This window comes from Bombyx mori, chromosome 8 (genome assembly GCF_030269925.1).
Source record: "Bombyx mori chromosome 8, ASM3026992v2".
Lineage (NCBI taxonomy): Eukaryota > Metazoa > Arthropoda > Insecta > Lepidoptera > Bombycidae > Bombyx > Bombyx mori.
In genome coordinates this window covers 7,184,022-7,206,187 of record NC_085114.1, presented here as the reverse complement: position 1 = coordinate 7,206,187, position 22,166 = coordinate 7,184,022, and the positions used below count along the sequence as shown (strand labels likewise).

General features: G+C 37.7%; 2 protein-coding genes across 3 annotated transcripts in view; one reads left to right on the top strand and one right to left on the bottom strand.

The window, feature by feature from the left end:
- Window positions 1-22,166, top strand: part of LOC101745690 (LDLR chaperone boca) — a 180,062-nt gene that overhangs the window by 152,754 nt on the left and 5,142 nt on the right. The window lies entirely within an intron of this gene.
- LOC101745923 (spindle assembly abnormal protein 6 homolog) lies at window positions 326-21,283 on the bottom strand. 2 transcript variants are annotated; one of them, XM_004932048.5, is made up of 12 exons: window positions 18,221-21,283; window positions 17,775-17,938; window positions 17,077-17,233; window positions 16,801-16,986; window positions 7,419-7,576; window positions 6,971-7,130; window positions 4,507-4,575; window positions 3,671-3,814; window positions 2,945-3,152; window positions 1,935-2,118; window positions 1,471-1,574; window positions 326-756 (listed from the first exon to the last, which is right to left on the bottom strand). In XM_004932048.5, the coding sequence occupies exons 1-12, from the start codon at window positions 18,323-18,325 to the stop codon at window positions 617-619; spliced, it is 1,779 nt and encodes a 592-aa protein (XP_004932105.1). In that variant the 5' UTR covers window positions 18,326-21,283; the 3' UTR covers window positions 326-616. The 2 variants fall into 2 exon arrangements, with proteins under 2 accessions (XP_004932105.1, XP_021207617.1); XM_021351942.3 differs by lacking the exon at window positions 18,221-21,283 and adding an exon at window positions 18,053-18,188.

Here is a 22,166-nt window from a genome sequence, read left to right as displayed (position 1 = left end):
ATTTATTCTTCTAATTTGGAAATAAAAACACTAACAATTTACAATACTCACCCAAAAAGTTTTATTTGTATGAAGATTTATAGTGATCTAAATTTTAACAAATTAAGGAGTACTTTGTCCTGAAAATGTTCATTTCCATTTTTTCCAGACTACCAAAATATTTTGCCAAAACTAAAGTACACGTCTTGAAAATTTTACTATATAGTTATTTATTTCAGAGCTTACGTGATTTCATTGAAACAGATAAGATTAAGCGATGCTGTGTAATAGCTAGAAAGTACAATGTTTAAGCTTCACTACCATAAGTGTATAGAAATAAAAAAAATAAGATTTAAATAATTTATTGCACATCTTATACCAGAATAACATAACATTATATAATTATGCAAATTCATTTAATTAATGTTAATACAATTTTTATTAATTTAGTGTTGCTTAGTTACAAAAATTTTGCAAAACATTCCTACATTCTGATTGTAGATTAATAATTATTACAACAACAAGATTTTCGACCTTACGTCTCAAGATAGGCTACATTGTGTCTATAGGCTGCGGTAACCATTTGAAATTAGACGGGTCGAAACCTCGTTTCATTAACGTTTATAAAATAATAATATCATGGAAAATAAGCCGATACTGGTGTTGACCGATACGTATTGCTTCTCGATGACTTTTTTTCTCTGTAATCAACCTTCGGCAAATTGATGTTGGTATTTTCTTTACCTCTTTGTGTTTCAGCAAAAGTAGCTTTCGAACCTGTTCAAAAGTTTAAAAACTTCGTTTAAAAATAATGAATGTAAGTATTTAAATTATTAGAGGTTAAAGCATTGATATATGAAAATACATAAATGGGTTAAAGTATGAAATTGCCGTTTTATTGTAATAGGTACTTCAAATTGACATAGAACCTTCATGGTTTGAGATTTTTGAGTGTTTTTTTTAAATGGTACCTATGAGGTTCTTCTTTTAAAAGACTTGCAACATTGGCTTACCTATCGACTTTCAGTTGTTTTTTTATTCAGCTTAGACAAGAAAGATGCTCTACAGGAACTGCAATTAGAAACCATTCGTCACCCTCCGTATTCGCCAGACCTTGCTCCAACGGACTACCCTTTTTTTCGTGATTTGGCCAATTTTCTACGTGATAAAAAGTTTTCTTCCCAGGAGGCAGTACAAAATGCTTTCACACAGTTTGTAGAATCTAGATCACCAGAGTTCTATCGCAAAGGCATAATTTACCTTCCTATTAGATGGCAACAATGTATAGATAATAATGGAAGATATTTTGATTAAATAATTACGTTAAATGAAAAAAAAAACGAATTTCAATTTTTCAGTACAAATCGGCAATTTCATTCTTTTACCCCTAATATTTATAAATGTATCCAAAATGATTGCCTGTTCTTTGCTCGAATTGATTAAAGAAATCTCCATCAATGCTACTAGCCAAAAAAAAGAAAAAGTAGGTACCTTTCGTAGCATGGTTGATGTTACTTGCAGGCTTTAAGTATTTTGGATCCAATCCTGTTTTCGAAGTTGTACTTTGAATTTCAGGACTCTTTTCTACATCAGACCTGTTCCAAAAAAAAAATTACTATAATAGACACCATTGTAACCATGTTGATTTGTAACTATTAAAGAGACAGTTTGACTGATGTTGTTTTTATTAAAAGCACAAATTTATTTTGTACAACTGGAGGTTTTTGGTAGGATTTGGTGGGAATTCACCTATCATTTTCCCACTTTCTACCGAGCGCTACAAAATGGGCGTGAAAACAAAAAAATTGTGATTTTTGATGTCGATGATCGGCTATAGTTATAGTATAGTATAGTTTAAAAATATAAATCGGCCAATTTTTGCAAATATATAACAAATTAGAGAGAAATATAAAACCAGCAATCGTTTTGACATTCCATAGATCACGTTTACTTACAATTTGGATGTAGCGTAAAAATTAATAGAATCATCAGAAACATAGGGCAGCGAATCGTTCCGGTTGTTTTTAGCTTTGAAATAGGGACTGGAGCTGCTTGAGGGCTTTGTTCCGTGCTTATCATAGCTTTGAGGCAGGTCTACTGGCGTGCAACCCTCCAACTTTTTGTGTAGCCACTGTATCACTGAAACAGGCGAAAAAATGTTAATTTTAAAACACTGGAACGGTTAGGTTTCATATATCTGGAGGACTCAAAAATCCTTTCTTAACGATATGTCAATAGGAGTTTCTTACATTTAACAGAATGCATTTAAATATTTATTTGTTCTGTGGCCTCTTCATCGCGAATATCACTAGTCACCGAAATGGTTTATTGACGACATAGCGTGCAAAAATAACAAAGTTAATTATTGAATTTGAACCCCAAGCCATAATTTAACACATAATAAAAGCATACTTTATTTTCAGGTATGAGAATGCAATGTACCTAAGCAATTTATTGTGTTAGTATGCAAAGTAAACAAATGCATGTCAGAAGATCAGCAAACGGTTTGAGGAATTATTTTATATTTATAATAATTTATAATAATAATAATAATAATATAACTCTTTATTTGACACCACAAGTACAGAGTAAGCATATAACACAAATAATAGACAGTGACATAAATTGGCGGCCTTATCGCTGAAAGCAATCTCTTCCAGGCAATCTTGCAGGGAGAGGAATAAGCAAACTAGCATGGACGGTGCTATATCTTAATAAACTTACATAAATATATATACTTATATACATATGTAAAAAATAAATACAATACATATAAGATAGACTTACATATAATTAAATACAAATAAATACTAAACATATGCAAGTAAATACAAAATAAGTAGCAACTTATTAGTAGTTATATCGTTGGAGCCATATTATTGTGCAAGGTAGTGCAATTTTAATATAAACGTGAAAATTTAAATTTGAAAATTATTATAATATATTTAAAAAGTAAATATTTCACCCATATTGTTATTTTTTATAGTTTCCTCCTTGTCTTTTAAAGTCTTCTCACTGGACTCGTACTTTTGATTGAGATCATTCAGTTCTCTGCGCAACTGCTCTAGGTTGTTTTTACTATCGTTTAACTCAGATTTGAGTTCGTCAATCTCTTTTGAGTTACGCTCGATTACCTTCTCCTGCTCCAGTGCAATAGCCGTTCGACACATTAGCTGGAAGTGGTCACCAATAATATCATGATTTAGTTATAATTAATATCGTATTTGTCGGCTGAAGAAGCTAAAAGATGACTGGGACAAAATATTGGTTATTCGGGTCTACCAATAAACAAATATGGTTATTTGAACGAATGCTGTCTCGTGCGCTTCTCTCTAGACGTAGTCCTTTCGGAGACGCCGGAGTCCGACATAACCAGATCTGAAGCACCATTGACCGGGTATCCGTAAATAATAATGAACAAGGAATTATTATATGGAATGTGAATTATAGTGGAATAAAGAACATCGCGCCTTTTATTGAGACAGCACATACTGTAGGTTGGGGGTGTTGTAAGCCCGCACAGATAGCATTCTGTATATTTCTGTCACAAACTAGCCATACAGTATTATTTATACTTCAACATAAACTCAAGAGACAAACATGTACGTTGTAATGTATATGAGCTCCGGTAACTAATGACAACTAGTTGGGCCATGCACCCATGTATGTAGTAAAAAAATATACTTCTTACCTTTTCTTTTAATTCTATTAAATCAGCATTTTGTTTAGAAATGATTTGATTTGCTTTCATGAGTTGCTCCGTCGTTGATTGTACTATTTCATTGTTTTTGTTAATATGAGATTCACTGACTGCTACTCTTTCTTCTAAGCATGCCTAAAAGAAATAGGTATATAACTCATAAATAGGGCTTCTTATATGCTATAGCCCAAGAGCCCGCGACAGCCAGACCTTCGTTATTTTATAAAAGCTGAAAGTTTCTCTGTGTATGTCTCCAACACAGGTAAGAACGACCCGCGATTATAGAGTTTCGATTGTGGTTACTTGGGCAGGTAACAGGCAGTAAAGGTATATAAAATAGTACCTTAAATTCGTTAAAGTATAAAGGTTTTTTTTTTTACTATTTACTCCAGAATATCTTTAGAAATCACGATATCCGTTGCCGGACACTTTTTCCAGTTGTTACCCCCTGCCAGACACCCCTAAACTTTAATAAATTTTAATTATACTTTCGTTATACTATAAAAGCTAAATTTTATATATGTTACTTAGGGACTTATAAAAATATGTTACCCCAATAGCCGGACAGTTTTAATGCTTCTTACATCTTGCCAGACACATTGAGAGACACATCGAAGGCGAGATCATCGACTAACGCGTCGAGCCTGTTACCTGCCCAAGTAACCACAATCGAAACTCTATAATCGCGGGTCGTTCTTACCTGTGTTGGAGACATACACAGAGAAACTTTCAGCTTTTATAAAATAACGAAGGTCTGGCTGTCGCGGGCTCTTGCTCTACTAGGCTAGTTCAATGATTTTTGTTCACTCAGTCAGTACTATACTTACTTTTTCCCTTTTAAGGTTCTGAATTGTGTTTTTCAAGTCTTTTATACTATCAGCATTTTCCTTAGCTGTCTGAAATACAAAACATCCTGTAAATTTTAAAATATTTTTTACTTATAATTATACACAATACAAAAATGATTTTCATTACAATAAAACAATTCAGAAATTACTTCAAAATTATCGAAACATTTTTTTAATTGCCCTTGTAGGCAGACGAGCATACGGCCCATTTGATGGTGTGTTATTACCGTCGCCCATGGACTTCAGCAATGCCTGGGGCAGAGCCAAGCCGCTGGTGTACCGCTTAACATTCTCCACAAGCCTCGTTTGAAGAAAGACATTCAAGATTTCCAAGGTGGGTGGCGCATTTACGTTGTAGATGTCCATGGGCTATGGGTATGTAACCACTTAACTCCAGATGGGCTGTGAGTTCGTCCATCCATCTAAGCAATAAAAAAAATATATATATATCTTAGCGCTCGGACCGTGGAGGGGAGCTCATTCCAAAGCCGGATGGTACGTGGCAAAAAAGATCTCTGGAAACGCACTGTGGATGAACGCAGTGGCTCCAGGTAGTATGGATGAACTCTACTCCGGTGTCGGGCGGTGCGATGGTAAAAACGAGATGAAGGTATCATCTCAAACAATACCTCGGAGCACTCCCCATGGAACATACGGTACAAAATACAAATGGAACCGAAGTCCCTTCATATACCCAGAGGTTCCAAACTAAACGTGAGAATGGGATTATCGGCAATCCGAACGGATCTCTTCTGTATGGAGTCAAATGGAAGTAGCTGGTATTTAGGAGCCCCGGCCCAGAGGTGGGAGCAGTACTCCACGCGAGGCCAGACCTGTGCTTTGTATAGCAAAAGTCTTTGTCCAGGCGTGAAGTACCGCTTCGCTCTGTTGAGGACTCCCAGCATTTTTAAGCCAACTTGGTTTTGCCCTCCAAATGACTCAGAAATTGGACATCGCCCGAAATATCGACCCCAATATTCTTGGAAGGTTGCAGGGATACTCCTTGGAACTGCGGTACCATGACAAATGGGTTCTTCGCAGTGAATGCGCAGTGTCTTCAACGGTTTGAATTGAGCTAAGTTCAATTCACCCCACTTTCGAGACGCCCCAGAAAGACACAAGTTTTGATCGTGTCTCTTGCACCACGCTCCAACAGAGACTCTGATGGCCGATATATTGCGCAGCCCCCGTGCTGTCATTCGCATAGCAATGCATGCCATCAATAGAAAGCATGTCATTGATATACAGGATGAAAGGTGTGGGGGAGAGCACCGAACCTTGTGGAATTCTCTAAATACTTCAGGAGTTCCGTATTTATCATTCGTTCCATCACCTTGGAAAGCAAAGAAGTTATCGCAATAGGCCTAGAACTCGACGGGTCCGACCGGTCACCCTTCTTGAGGATAGGGTGGACGTGGACGGTCTTCCATGAAGATCGAACCCTGTTAGTACTATATGAGAGGCGATACAAGCGCGTTAGCGAAGGTGTCAGCTCAGGGGCACATATTTCCAGAACCACTGCGGGGATGAGGTCTGGCCCACTCGTCTTATGGACGTCCAGGAGTCGGAGCTCCCACCTGACTGTACATTGTGTAAAGCATATTTCCGGCAGAGAGCTATCACACCGGGGGATGTTCGGTGGTGTGGCACCCCCGTCATCCACTGTCGAGTTTGAGGCGAAAAGTTTGACCAGAAGGTCAGCCTTCTCTTTCGCGCTATGGGCCAGAATATCATCAGACTTGCACTTTTTTTTTTCTACCTGGCTGAGAGCCTTGAGAGGGCATTTCAGCGTAACCTCAACTAGTAAGTGAGCTCACGGAGCTCAAACCTGACGACGTTGCTAACACGGACCCTAGCAAGAGCCGTGCTTCACAGAATCTACCACCGGATCGGAAACGCGACCCACTGAGAAGATCCGGCGAGAAACTCAGTGGGCTGCGTCTGAGGGTTAATTTACTCGTCGAGCCCTTCGTCGCAAGCGACAGGTTCGACGAGAACGATGACCGGTGCTTGAGGTACCTAAAAGCACCGTTAGTGGATCGGGAGGATCCGAAATGACGTGTGACTTGCGCAGTGGTGGGAGACTAGACCTGCAAAACTTTCCTTCTGCAGCTTTGGGGAGCAACCAAAAAGCATGGCTCCGAGAAGGATAGCTCTTTAGTTGTTCGCCAACTCTAGCGACGTGCTCCAATTTCGCCTTGGAAATAGCCCTCTTGTAGGACCTGGAAGCGGCGTTATATTTCCGGCTTTCCTCTGAGACGTTAGGATCCTAACGTCTCTTGGCATCATGGACCACTTGAGATGTGCAGCATCCCTACTGGCATTGTTATACCATGGTCAGCCGCGACACTGGATGTGAAAAAAAAAGCGAAGTGGATCATAATGTTCCTTGTAGTCATCAGAATTATCAAATTATATGGCTTGATTTAGATGAAGTCATTACCTTTTCCAAAAATGTACATCTAGAACTTTGATGGGTATACTGCCTCTCTTTCTCTTTAATATCTCTCTCTAAGCCTGTATTATTAGCTCTTAGTGTGGCCACTTCAATATGTGACTTTTGGACTTCTTTCTCCAAAACATTCAATCTTTGATTTCTTTCACTAGAAATATTAATATTGAAATTAATTACTCAGATACTAGAAAAATTGTTTCTAAAAAACCTAAAATGAGTTCCTAAAATAGTTTAGTTATGGGGCTCAAATAGAAATAAGCACCTTGCATTAATTCTATTCTGTTAGAACACAGAAAGGACGAAAGAAGCAGTGTCCAACTTACTGGACTGGAAGTTGTTAAGGAGTCTACATGCAAAAAGATACTGCTTGGTGACCCTAATGGTTACACTCACGTGAGATTATCCAGTGACAAAATAATAATATTAAATTAAATACCTTAACTGCTTTTCTAAATCAAAAATAGTATCTTTCAACTGTTTGCATCTAATATTTAATTCATCAAGTTCTTTCTCTTTTCTGTTCATAGTTTCTTGGTATGAAGTCAGATGTGCTTTCATTGTCATTTCATTATTTTTCTGTAGATTTGTTCTCTCCTGTAAAATTCGAATTTAATATCTCATAACTAAGGTTAAAAATATAATGAAATATACCCAAATACCCAGGATAACATTCACTGTACACAAAATTTTAGACACCATCAAATCAAATGCATACACAGATTCTGCAGACATTCAAGTTTATAGACATACAACTCAAAAACAGACATCTGTGTATTCTAGAACAGAGGTAGGAGAAGACAATATATTAGGAGTACAAATAAGTTTCCGCCGTTTTTTGTCGAAAAAATAATATTTATTATGAAAGAACGGTAATTTATATTTAATCGAAGTATTGTCCATCACTAGCAGCTAATTTTTTCCAGCTCTCAGCCAGAGTTCGGATTCCACGTTTGAAGAACTCCTCGTCTTTTGAGGCTATCCACGAATCAATCCAATTTTTGGTATCTTCATATAATGTAAACCGCTGCTCCGACAGAGCATGTGCCATTGACCGGAACAGATGATAGTCAGACGGGGCAATGTCTGGTGAATACGGCGGATGAGGTAGTACTTCCCAATTAAGTGTTTTTAAATAATTTTTCACCAGTACATGCGGACGAGCATTATCATGGAGCAGAATAATTTTGTCATGTCTGGAGTAGTATTGAGGGCGTTTTTCCTTCAGAGCTCGACTCAATCTCTTCTTCTTCTTCTTCTTCTTTTAGATAATTTGGCTCCAACGCCTTTGGCATTGATTTTGCCAATGTCAAAGTATTTACAAAAATGACAGGTGCTTAGAGAGGGAAAAAATTACTAAATCTAAATACAAATAAATTTGGTCGGTTTTTCCATACGCGAATCTGTGGTTTTAAGAACAGCACAAACAAATATATGTTAGACTAACTACTTTAGAGATAAATATTATTAGCAGATAAAAATTTACACAGAATATTTACATGTTTAGAATAGACTAAAGTTAATAAACAATTAATATTAATAGGCCGGGGAATGTCATTGGGAAGGATATCATAAAGAGGGGATACGATATTGGGGCAGTCGAAGAAAATGTGATCCAGGGTACCCTTATCTAATCCACACTCACAAAGAGAATGGTCACGGACTCTAATTTTGGCAAGAAAAACAGGGGAGCAAACATGGCCAAGTCTAAGACGGATTATAGCGGAGACAATTTTTTTAGGAAGATGGCAGTGGCAGGAAAACCAAGGCTTAGAGGGCAGGGTCGGTTGCAAGTTACCATAATGCTTACCTACTGACTGACGAGAAATCTGCCAGCTTTCATTCCAAGATTGAAGCATATCAGATTTTGCCAGAGAATGTAAATCTCGAGGAAAAATTTTGTTATACTTGTTACAGCCCATAACAACAGCCTCCTTGGCACAGGAGTCAGCAAGCTCATTCCCACAAATTCCGCTATGACTTGGGATCCAGACGAGAGTGACATCAAGTCCGGAGCAGTGACATTGAAACAGAGTTTCTTTAATTTTTAATATAATTTCAAAATTGACTTTTGAATGCGATGGAAATTTAGTTATGTCTTGAAGACAGCTTAAGGAGTCCGAAAAAATTACCGATTTACTTAGATCGCGGGTTTTAATAAAAAGAGCTGCTTCTAAAAGAGCAACAGCTTCACCAGAGTACACAGAGGAAGTCTGAGGGAGTTTGTATTTTAAGGAGATTTTAAACTTGGGAATCCATACCGCAGCACCTACAGGACCATTTTGGGATAGTTTAGATGCATCAGTGAATAGGTGATAATGATTAGGCCATTGTAGTTGTACTATGTTCTGAAATTGTAAATTTGCTCATGGGGAGTCTTTATGGATCCCAATATTCAAGAAGGTAATGGGACGAAATAAAAGACAGTCAAAAGAGAAAAGAAAGAGGGGGAATTTATCATATTGAGAAATTGGAGAAGCTAAATTTTGCAGTTTCTTATACGAGTTGACAAGAGGAGGTACAGATTTATGACGCCAGTATCTAGAGGTTTCGGTCAGTTGAGCTAGTTGAGAAAGTAGAGCTAAAAGGGGGTGGTTTGAGAGAGAAATTACTTTGTAGAAAAATCTATCAGCTAGAAACTGTCTACGCAAGGCTAAAGGAGGTTCAAAACATTCAACTTGTAGGGCATTTATAGGGGAAGATTTCATGGCGCCAGAGATGATTCTGAGGCATTTTGATTGAATACGATTTAGTTTTGTAAGTGCCATTTTATTACAAGGCTCCAAAACAAAGCAACCATAGTCAAAATGACTCCTAATTAAAGCATTATAAAGAAGCTTCTGGCCGTAAGGATGTGAACCCCACCTAACACCGGAGAGTGCGCGTAGAACATTGATGCTCTTCTCAAATTTATTGCAAATATAGTTTAAATGGTGAACACCGGAGAGTTTAGAATCCAAGAGAATGCCCAAAAACTTAACTTTACTCAAGACTGGAATAGATTGGTTACAAATTTCAATATTTATTTCAGGGATAACTCTCTTACGGGAGAAAGCGACCGCAGAACATTTAGGGATGGACAGGGATAAGCAGTGATCATTCAACCAAGAATTCAGATTAAACAATGCAGAATTTAGACAATTACAAGCTTGTGAGAAAGAATTAGATATGGTATAGAGGGCAATATCGTCAGCATATTGAAGGATACGGCAAAAACGGTTCACAGTAGTATCTAAAATAGCAGTGTAAATATTATAAAGCAGAGGACTGAGAACAGAACCCTGAGGCAGACCTTTCCAGGTCCGATGAGAAGAATTTTCACCTAAGATGCGAACTATAATAGATCTGTCATAAAACAAATTGAAGATAAAATTCACAATTCTAGGAGGCATATTCAGGTTAATAAGTTTTTGTCTAAGTAAATGAAGGTCGACATTGTCGTATGCAGAGGAAATATCTAGAAAAACTGCTATAACATGACGATTTTGAGAGAATGCAACACGAATATCTGAAGTGAGGAGGCTCAGGCTGTCCAATGTTCCGTAACCTCGTCTAAAGCCAAACTGACTATTAGGGAGAATAGACCTGTTTTCAACTATCCATTCTAGACGATTTTTTATCAAATGTTCCATAATTTTAGCTAGCACACTCGAGAGAGCAATAGGTCTATATGAACAAGATTGAGCTGGATCCTTGCCTGGTTTTAGAATTGGGATTATCAATTGAGTTTTCCATGAGGCTGGAATAGAACTGGAGAGAAATATATGATTTAAAAGATTTAGAAAGATTTTTTTAGAAGTCAGATATTTTTTTTATAAAAAAGTACGGGAAGCCATCTATACCTGGGGCTGAATCTCGGAGGTTGTCAAGAACACAGCATAGTTCTGCAAATGAGAAGCTGGAATTCATGGGGTCATTAGAGGCGGAGGAGGGAATTAAGGGACAAGGTTTAAAAGGCACAAAGGGTGGGCAGAGTTTGGAGATAAAATCAGGAAGCCAAGACAAGGAATTAGAATTAATATTATTATCAGATTGGGATTTACGAAATGCTTTTATTTTTTTCCAAATCAAGGAGGCAGGAGTTCTTGGGGAGAGATACCTCTGAGGAAAGGCGGAAATTTAACGCCGCTTCTAGGTCCTATAAGAGGGCTATTGCCAGGGCGAAGTCGGAGCACGTTGCCAGAATTGGCGAGCGACTGAAGAGCTATCCCGCCGGGAGCCGTGCTTTCTGGTCGCTCGCTAAGGCTGCAGAAGGTAACTTCTGCAGGTCTAGTCTCCCACCACTACGCAAGTCCGATGACAGTCTGGCCCATAGTGCGAAAGAGAAGGCTGACCTTCTGGTCAAACTCTTCGCCTCGAACTCGACTGTGGACGACGGGGGTGCCACACCACCGAACATCTCCCGGTGTGATAGTTCCCTGCCGGAGATCTGCTTTACACAGTGTGCAGTCAGGCGGGAACTCCGACTCCTGGACGTCCATAAGTCGAGTGGGCCGGACGGCATTCCTGCTGTGGTTCTGAAAAGGTGCGCCCCTGAGCTGACGCCTGCGCTAACGCGTTTGTATCGCCTCTCTTATTGCACTAACAGGGTTCCGTCTTCATGGAAGAACGCCCACGTCCACCCTATCCCCAAGAAGGGTGACCGGTCGGACCCATCGAGCTATAGGCCTATCGCGATAACTTCCTTGCTTTCCAAGGTGATGGAGCGAATTATAAATATACAACTCCTGAAGTATCTTGAGGATCGCCAGCTGATCAGTGACCGACAGTACGGTTTCCGTCACGGTCGCTCAGCTGGCGATCTTCTTGTATACCTTACTCACAGGTGGGCTGAAGCCTTGGAGAGCAAGGGCGAGGCTCTTGCTGTGAGCCTTGATATCGCGAAGGCCTTCGACAGGGTCTGGCATAGGGCACTTCTGTCGAAGCTACCATCTTACGGAATCCCCGAGGGTCTCTGCAAGTGGATCGCTAGCTTTTTGGATGGGCGGAGCATCACGGTCGTTGTAGACGGTGACTGTTCTGATACCATGACCATTAACGCTGGCGTTCCACAAGGTTCGGTGCTCTCCCCCACGCTTTTCATCCTGTATATCAATGACATGCTGTCTATTGATGGCATGCATTGCTATGCGGATGACAGCACGGGGGATGCGCGATATATCGGCCATCAGAGTCTCTCTCGAAGCGTGGTGCAAGAGAGACGATCAAAACTTGTGTCTGAAGTGGAGAGCTCTCTGGGGCGAGTCTCCAAATGGGGTGAATTGAACTTGGTTCAATTCAACCCGTTAAAGACACAAGTTTGCGCGTTCACTGCGAAGAAGGAACCCTTTGTCATGGCGCCGCAATTCCAAGGAGTATCCCTGCAACCTTCCGAGAGTATTGGGATACTTGGGGTCGACATTTCGAGCGATGTCCAGTTTCGGAGTCATTTGGAAGGCAAAGCCAAGTTGGCGTCCAAAATGCTGGGAGTCCTCAACAGAGCGAAGCGGTACTTCACGCCTGGACAAAGGCTTCTGCTTTATAAAGCACAAGTCCGGCCTCGCGTGGAGTACTGCTCCCATCTCTGGGCCGGGGCTCCCAAATACCAGCTTCTTCCATTTGACTCCATACAGAGGAGGGCCGTTCGGATTGTCGATAATCCCAATCTCACGGATCGTTTGGAACCTCTGGGTCTGCGGAGGGACTTCGGTTCCCTCTGTATTTTGTACCGTATGTTCCATGGGGAGTGCTCTGAGGAATTGTTCGAGATGATACCGGCATCTCGTTTTTACCATCGCACCGCCCGCCACCGGAGTAGAGTTCATCCGTACTACCTGGAGCCACTGCGGTCATCCACAGTGCGTTTCCAGAGATCTTTTTTGCCACGTACCATCCGGCTATGGAATGAGCTCCCCTCCACGGTGTTTCCCGAGCGCTATGACATGTCCTTCTTCAAACGAGGCTTGTGGAGAGTATTAAGCGGTAGGCAGCGGCTTGGTTCTGCCCCTGGCATTGCTGAAGTCCATGGGCAACGGTAACCACTCACCATCAGGTGGGCCGTATGCTCGTCTGCCTACAAGGGCAATAAAAAAAAAAAAAAAAAAAAAAAAAAAAGAAAAAAAAAAAAAAAAATAAAAAAAAAAAAAAAAAAAAAAAAAAAAAGAGAGACTCGCAAAAATTACACCAAGCAAGAGATTTCTTTTGTCGCAAAAATCTTTTAGAGATGGCCGAAACTTTCTGAAATTCTAGGAAATTCTCTAAAGAGAGAATTTTAGAAAATTCAGACTCAGCCTCCTTGCGTTTTTGGACTATTTGGGAGCATTCAGCATCCCACCATTTCTGGGGGTCTGAATTTCAAAAGGGGTTCATATGGAATTGAAGATGGGATGGAAGAATCGGCTAGAGTTAGTAATATTGGAAGATGATCACTGCCATGGGAGTTAGACAGAACAGACCAAGAAATCGAGTTAACTAAAGAGGGAGAGGACAAGGACAGGTCTGGGGCACTTGGACTTTGGGATGGGGATACTCTACGGGTGGGAGTTCCATCATTAAGTAGACACAAATTTAATTCATCAAGTTTATCAAGAAATAATGAGGAATTTGAGTCACATAACTCAGAACCCCACATTGTATGGCGTATATTAAAATCTCCTAAGACTAAGAGAGGACATGGAAGAGAGGTTAAGAGTGTCGAAAATTCTTGAATAAGGTTACTATTAGGGTGAGGGATGTACACTGAGACCACTGTGATGTTAAAGCAGCGAACTGCCACAATGTTAATTGCTGAGGAATGAGGAGGAAGGGTAATGCGAGAAAAAGATATATTTCTTCTGACCAAGATAGCAGTTCCTGCCCAGCCGTCGTCTCTGTCATCGCGGAGACACGAGAACCAGGGCACCCTAAGCAGAGTATCCGGTCTCAACCATGACTCCGCAACAGCAAAGAGGACAGGGTTATATTGATTAGATAGATAAATTATTTCTTGTTTTTTATTTCTGATACTACGACAGTTCCATTGTAGGACCTTCGTCATTATGCTTTGGTTGAGAGTTGACGAGACTAGAGATCTGAATCAAGACGTTGTTCGGTAGTATATCATTGAATTTTGATAAAATATTTAGAAGTAGCATTGACATTAATTCCGCGAGATTATCATTTGTAGCAGGGGCACATGGGGTGGGAGTGCTAAGAGCACAACCATTGGATAAACAAGAGTTAGGAGGGCTAATAATATCGTTGTGAGCATGACGATCATAAGACTTGGAAAGTATTGGTTTAGACGATTTTTCAATAAAAACAGTTTTTTTGTATGAAGTTGACGGAGTATGACGAGAAGATGAGGGGGAGGAAGACGGGAGGGTATTCGAAGATGGAGCTGATCGGCTCAGGAAGATAGGTTTTTGGGGAAGAGAAGAATTGGCAACATCGGCATAGGAGGTGCGGACTGAAGGAAATCTGCGAGCTGCCTCAATATAACTAATATTTTCTTCAGACATAACCATCTTAATTGATCTTTGACGGGCATTTTCGGGGCATTTCGGGTCAGAGGCGGGATGACAACCAGAGCAGAACAAGCAGGTTATGTTATTTTCTGGAACACTACAAGAATTACCTTCATGGGGGCCTGCGCATCGAAAGCAGCGGGCTTGCGATCGACATTGATCACGAATGTGCCCAAAACGACAACACTTTAAACACTGAATAGTGGGAAGAGTATATATGTTTACAGGGAGGGAAACGCTGCAACAATATACATGTTTAGGAAGAACTTGCCCAAGAAAAGAGAGGACAACTGTACCCGTCGGTTTCCATACTGTTTTTCCATCTATTTTCTTTTTCTTATTCATTCTTCTGGCTTTAATGACGGTGGTTGAAACAGACCGACACTCAATCCATGAGACTAGGTCCTCAAGAGACCACTCTGCAGGAATTTGTCTCACGACACCCATCCTGGTAACTTGAAAGCGTGGAATAATTGCTGACAAATTGTTAGATGAAAGTAATGGGTTTGTTAAAAATGAATTCGCTTCGTTATATGTTTTAAAAATAATAGCAGCCCTATTTCTATCCATGTTTTTAATTTCATCTATCTCTGAGATCTTACCATTGTAGATAATTTGAGCAATTTTAAGGGTACGGGTGTGGTTCGAAACTGGGGCAAATTCACCATCTGAACGAGATACATGTACAACAAAAGGGCCAGAGTCAGTTTCAGAGTAATTAAGAACTGAATTGTTATCAAAACCTGGTCGGGTGTAGGTATGTTGATTAGAGGCAGCTGCCGGTAAATGTGGAGCTGATCTTTTTTCTGGGACGCTTAATACGTCTTCCGCAGGGCGTTTTTGTGAAGCTTTTACAGGAGAATTAAGCATTAGAGAAAGATCGTCCATCTCTGAATCTAAAGAAGACCTCCCTCTGTCCGGCGGGACATTTTCGCCCACCGAGGACGACATTGACATAAAAAATACACTTACCAGTTAAATGAAACTTAAACTAATCCACCACCAACAAAAATAGGGCAACACAATTCTTAAAAACACAGAAAAAACGGGAAAAACACTAAAAATAATCGAAACGCGAGTGATCTGACAGATGTCCAACTACCCTCTCCCGACTCAATCTCATCAATTGCGTTCGGTAGAGCTCCAGTGATTGTTTCGCCTGAATTAAGCAACTCGTAATACACCACACCCAGCTGATCCCACCAAATAGACAGCATGAGTTTTTTTCCATGAATATTCGGTTTTGCTGTGGATGTTGACGCGTGGCCAGGTAGTCCCCATGATTTTCTTCTTTTTGGATTATCATAATGTATCCACTTTTCATCACCAGTGACGATTCAATGTAAAAAACTTTTTTTTTTGTTCCTAGCTAGCAGCATTTCACTCATGCATAATCGCCGTTCAACATCTCTCGACTTTAATTCGTATGGAACCCAATTACCTTGTTTACGAATCATTCCCAACGATTTTAAGCGATGTGAGACTGCTTGCTGAGTGACTTCTAAAGTAAGTGCAAGTTCTTTTTGTGTTTGAGACGAATCTTCCTCCAATAATTCAGTCAATTCTGCATCCTTATAAATTTTTGGCCTTCCACTGTGATCTTTGTCTTCTACGTCAAAATCACTGTTTTTAAACTTTTTAAACCACTCACGACATGTTCTCTCACTCAAGGCAGCCTCATTATATGCTTTTACGAGCAATCGATGCGCCTCGGCTGCAGATTTTTTTAAATTAAAAAAGTAAATTAAAAGTTCCCACAAATGATGCTTATTTGGTTCAAATTTTAACATTTTTGGATAAAAAAAAATATGGAGTTAATAATATGATAGGGTTAAGTTGTTCTTAAATGATCAACTTAATTTTCAAGCCGATTATCATCTGTGAATTCGAATGTAAACCTCGTGCCACACCATCTTTCTCAAAAAGGCGGAAACTTATTTATACACCTTTATAAATTTTGGTGCTAAAGGGTAAAAATTTACTCTCTCTAGAGAGATCTAGGTTTCTGACATGTTTAGAGCATTGATTAAGATAGGTATTGCTGAGCCAGTCTATGAGATTACATGTATGTCTACCACCAACCTCCACTAACAATGTCTTGCCATTTGGCCAGCTTGTTCAGAAGTTCAAAGGATTTGGGTCAATTTTAAATTTTTTAGTAAGATCATGTTGATGGCAGTAATAAGCTCCCCAGGGTCAATAAGTTTGTTGTTTGAGCACAATATTTGTAGTATCATATTTCACCAAAAGCTCATTTTCCATATGGTACATATATTCATAGACACATTTAATTTTCATCTCCCTTTCGATGCATTTATCTAACAATTTCCTACAAACCTGAGTAATTTTATCGCGTTCTTGTTCTAGTGTTTTTTGAATTTCTATTTCTTGTCTCATTTTATCATCTTGCATTTTTGCTAATGTTAGATTCAATTCTTTGATTCTATTTTCTAAACTAACACATTTCGTGTTTAGTGATGACTCATTACTTGCAGCAGCAAGTTTCAAAGAAGATAACAAATCCTGAAAAATAATATCAGTCAATATAATAATAGTAATAAAAGTCTGTGTACCACACTGTCGTATACCCAATACCTGCAAGTTTCAACTTACTTTCAAATTTTTGATAGTACTAGCCATGTGTTGTTTAATATCTGTATCAGTCGCTGGACAAGTCTTCAAGGACAGATGGATAAGACGTTTGAACTCATTGTGCTCTACTACTTCTAAATAATACTGTAGAGGATTTGTCTGCTGCATTATAAGGAACCTAGAACCAGTATCGTTTAGAAATGAAAATATTTAAAAAACTTAATTTATTCAACTCTGCTATTAATCTGCACCTTGCCTTTTCGATGTCAGTTTTAGTGGTGGTAGGGTATCTTGTGAGTCCGCATTGGTAGATACCACAACCCTACATGTTTCTGCCATGAAGCAGTAATGCATTTTGGTTTACCTTCAAGGATGGGGCAGCCGTTATATTGTAAACCTGTGACTTTATAACTCATATCTCAAAGTGGGTGGCAGCATTTAGCTTTTAGATGTATATGGGTTCTGGTAACCATTTCAGACCAGGTGGGCCATGAGGTTGTCCACCTATCCAAGCAATAAATAATAAAAAAGACGGTTTCATAATGGAAAACTTAGTTGCGCAACTGGCTTTGGTAATGCTACTGATTTTACTAGCTACTCATTAAAAAAACTATCAACTATCTATTAAGGGCAACAATATCACTGTTTGCAACCGTAAGATTATTAAAAAATGAAACTCCCTAAATTAATCTCAAACTATTAAGAAAATGAATACATACATATTATTTATAGCACACTGCTGCAACAGTTTAACAAGTTGTGCTGGAAAATTATCAAAATCCACAAGTAAGCCTTGTTGTTTCTTCAAGTCATCATAGTCAATCCGTGTTAATATAAGAACACATAAAAACATAGGATCGTCATCGTCTGATAAAGTTATTCTCTGTAAATATTGATTAGGATCAATTAGAAACATAAAATATTTAAGTAAATGAACCTAATTCTAAACTCTAGTATCCCAACTCTAAATAAAGAAACATTTCTAAAAATCACCTACAATATAAATCATTGCTCTTTATATACTGCTTGTTTTATTGATTTAGGTAGAAATCATTTTTTTTATCTTCAAAAACAGTGTACTGTATTGATGAGTCGTGTGGTAACCAAGGATACCCCCAATCGGTTAAAAGGTGATAAACCTCGATTAAAATAAAACATAACTAACCAAACTGTCACTTTCAAAAACTTTATTCACAATTAATGTTATATCTTTCTTAAGTTCTTCACATCCACGTTTAAAGGTCACATAATATTTTCCTTTGTGATACATTTTAAAAGGCAAATCTTGAGATCATTTCAACAATGATGACCGGGGCTTACACTAAAATAATCAATTAAGTTCTAGATTAAAGGTGAATTTAAAGAATTTCCTTAGACTATTGAAACTCGTTTCATAGCCGGCTTTTCAAAATAAATTAGATTGTTATGATTCGTCGTCGGTTTCATACAATTCAAAAGGCTCAAACATAGATTATACACTTAATATATTAGAGAGGCTCAAATTAACTGACTAACAAACATGGAGTTAATAAGTACCTACAACTGGAGTGCTGTCTAATGCCGAGAAATCGGTCTCGAAAGAGAATACTTTTTGGTCGCGGTGTCCTTGTCTAATGTGGTGACCATATATAATTTAATTATAGGACAAAATTATACACATGCATAAGTTTTGAATTTACCTTAAGTAATTCTGTGTAACCCTATGTAAATACAAAACACGTGCTTGCAACCTTTTATTTATGTAAATTCAATTCTAAACATTGCTTCGTCGTCATGGTGACTTTTTTTCGACGGTTTTTTTTGGAAATTGCTGCGTTGTCGAAAATCTAGCACTGAGTTTTATTACAAACATCATTACCTCAGTTCTATTACTTAAACTTCCTCAAACTCGTGTTTAACGTCCGAATACTCAACCGCGACTTAAATAATATATTATGTTGAACTTAATTACGCAATTCCTACTTTAATGTACTGGCTAAGTGGGCCGTGCAAATTAATATTTGACACACTGAGTGAGACACTGCAACACACATGGTCTGCGCGTATCGGGTGCTCTTTTCCTACATTCACATCTTCAATTGATTTAAAATTGTTTGTATTTTTACTTCTGTGCTATTTTAATGACACGTGTATATTAAGTCTACTAGTTACATTTTAGGAAATAAAACACAATGGGTAATAAAATGAAATGAACTGAAATTCATTTATTTGTTATATGTAGACAATTAAATAACTCTTAAATGACAAGTCAATACACATAACACGATACACATAGTACTTGATCTCTATTTACAAAATATTGGTTATACATATTATTATTATTAAGTTCAGTTAATTTTCTGTAGTCTTATAATATAACATTTCCTCTATTTTAAGTAAATTCTTTTTTTTCAACGAAATACATAATTTATTTTAATCAATATCTAAGTGGACCATGAGTATCATTAAAATTTCGCAATTTAAATTTCAATTCAATTAAAAATCGCCATTTTTCTTTAATAAATCTAAAATCGACTTTATATTTACAATCACTATTTCGCGACTTTTAAGTTTTTGTTTCAATACCTTAACATCTTGTCGTAATTTTGCTTTTCTCGGGGTATTTTTTATTTCTTGCGTTTGAGTACTTGATTCTTCTTGTTTGACCTTTATATAGGACATTTTCCAGAAATTCCAACGTCATATTTACTAGAAGATCCTACTCGTTCGCTTAACGTCAGGCAAATGATATACATGCTTCCGTGCGACGCTATTCAATACAATAAAAAAAGTTCAAAAAATACCACGTGATGGCTCTTATAATATGAAAAATACATTGCAAAATTATAGTTTTCACGATTGTTTTTTCAAATTTAGTATATGACATAGATTAAGTACAATTTACAAGACAAATGGTATTAAATATTATAATGAGAAAAAATATCTCACATTTTAAAAATATATGCTCACACTAGTAAAAATTTATCAATGAATCTGACATATGGAAGGATATTCCACAAACTGGAGACGATTCTCGCTTAAAACCACTTACATTAAAAGTGTTCACCATGATTACACGGAAACTTTCACGATTTTCGAAAAAAAAACAAGCCACAAGCTGTATCAGTGCCATTTTAACTTCGCACTACAAACGTAAATAGACGCCATTTTTCTTTTAATCCATTCATAGCTCTTTTTCGGTGATGCCAACAATTAATCTGGCTTCCCACCAAATTCAACATGAAAACCATCAGAAATCTACGTACCTACCATTAAATTTTCCATTAAACAGAGTTCTTATTAACATAGAACAATAATTTTTTTGTTAATAAGCTTTATTAATATATGATGTTCTATTAAAAATCAATATATATCATATAATCAATACTTCTTATATAATTGGAGTTTACTCCTTTAGAATCGATTTACATATATAGGCCCGGGGTATGAAAATTATGGGGACCAAAATCGTACTAGCATGTCACACGAAATGCGTTATGCGCCTGATTGCGCATGTCACACGAAATGCGTTATCGCAGGTGACGCCGGGCTGCTGCGCCGGCAGTCCGCCACAAAGCCTCGTACTGATCGCGCGTTTCTCTCATTATTGTATTTTCATATATTTGTTAGTCGTTTGTTTTGTGTCTCGTTAATTTGTTAATAATCTGTAGTGTATCGTGTTGTCGTAATATAGAACTATTTCTCGTATTGTTTCGTTTAATTTTTTATATCCAGTAAACTCCAGTCGTGCGTCGGAGCGGACACACACACTTTTTTTTTATTTTAATAAATTGTCATCATCAGAAACTAATTTCACCATAACTTTGTACGTTTATTTTGAACCAATTTAATTTTTGACGTTGATGGAAATTCTAAATTCTCGCAACATTTTCTAGTTAAGTTTAAGTCACTTCGTTTAAATAATATGTATTTAGATATATTATTGTCATAAAATGTTTAAAATCCTGTAAAGTGGATTGATTTTAAACTTTTCGATAATTTTCAACAACACCCAAGCTACTAAAAAATCCACTAACCACTAAAAGCCATTTTTGATAACGAAGACGGGGTCCAAATTCCGAGATTTTATGGAAAATCCTCTAAGCTAGCAACACTGCTTTTTGTTTGTAAAATGTGCGAGAGGGACACCACCACTTAATAATCATTCTCTTTTCAGACCGTTTTTCCTTACATCTTTTGCTATTTAAAAATAAACTTTAAGCCATAGAGATAAAACATATTTTTAGTTTTTATGTCAAACGAAGTAAGCACTCCAGTTAGAATAGTAACTCTATGCTAACAAATGACTTTTGACTGATGTGAAATCATAGATAAGTTTCATACTACAGTGTGTGAAATCCATTCAAATTGTTAATCAAAAAGGTACCGTAAAATGGGGCGATTAGGGACAAATTCCAACATTATGAGCAATTTTAAGGTAGTTGTTGATGTATATAATACTATATCAGGATCAAAATGATTGAGTCTTGGGGGCATCTTTGTTGTCTAATTTAAAATTATGCAACTAGCATTCCGGTTTAAGCAAAAAAAGCAAAAATAGGTGTAATCCCTATTTACCCGAAAATTGCGGTTAATTGGGATGAAATGAGAAATTTGCTAGGGTTGGCATTACTTTTATTTTTTATATAGTTTTAATTTATTTATTTATTTAGTTGCACCACAAAGTGACCATTAATAAAAAAAAAATTGAAAAACTGACAAAAGTACATGGCAGACATCACCTCAATTATAGGTGCAATCGACAGTGCATTAAGTAATATAGTGGGCTTTCTTAGAAACGGTTTATATTTCTCCGTTATTGGTAAGTACTTAGGGGCTGATATTTCTATCTGGGTTAAGAGATTAGGTGTGTCGGTTATTCCATGGATTAATCAGATGAATACCCCCACTCTGAACAAATATTAAATATTTTATTATGTATTACTTAGACATTTTTGTCCACCTTGAGATTTCATTGATCTTGTTACATGTCTCTGCAAAATCGACTTACTTATATTAAATTGCTTATCTATTTCAACTAAAGAGTTATCCCCAATTTCGCTTCGAATAAACCAGATTTTTACCAAAAAATTAAAAAAATATTGTTATAACTACATAGATAACCCTACAAA

Bases quoted from the DNA above. Each gene is read 5' to 3' on its own strand.
- LOC101745923 (XM_004932048.5), bottom strand. From the start codon at position 18,325: ATGTATCACAAAGGAAAATATTATGTGACCTTTAAACGTGGATGTGAA. The intron at 4,576-6,970 runs GTAATGACTTCA...TTTGTATTTCAG, and splicing joins GATGTACATTTTTGGAAAAG to ACAGCTAAGGAAAATGCTGA. The intron at 2,119-2,944 runs GTGAAATATTTA...CGCCTGTTTCAG, and splicing joins TATAAAAAATAACAATATGG to TGATACAGTGGCTACACAAA.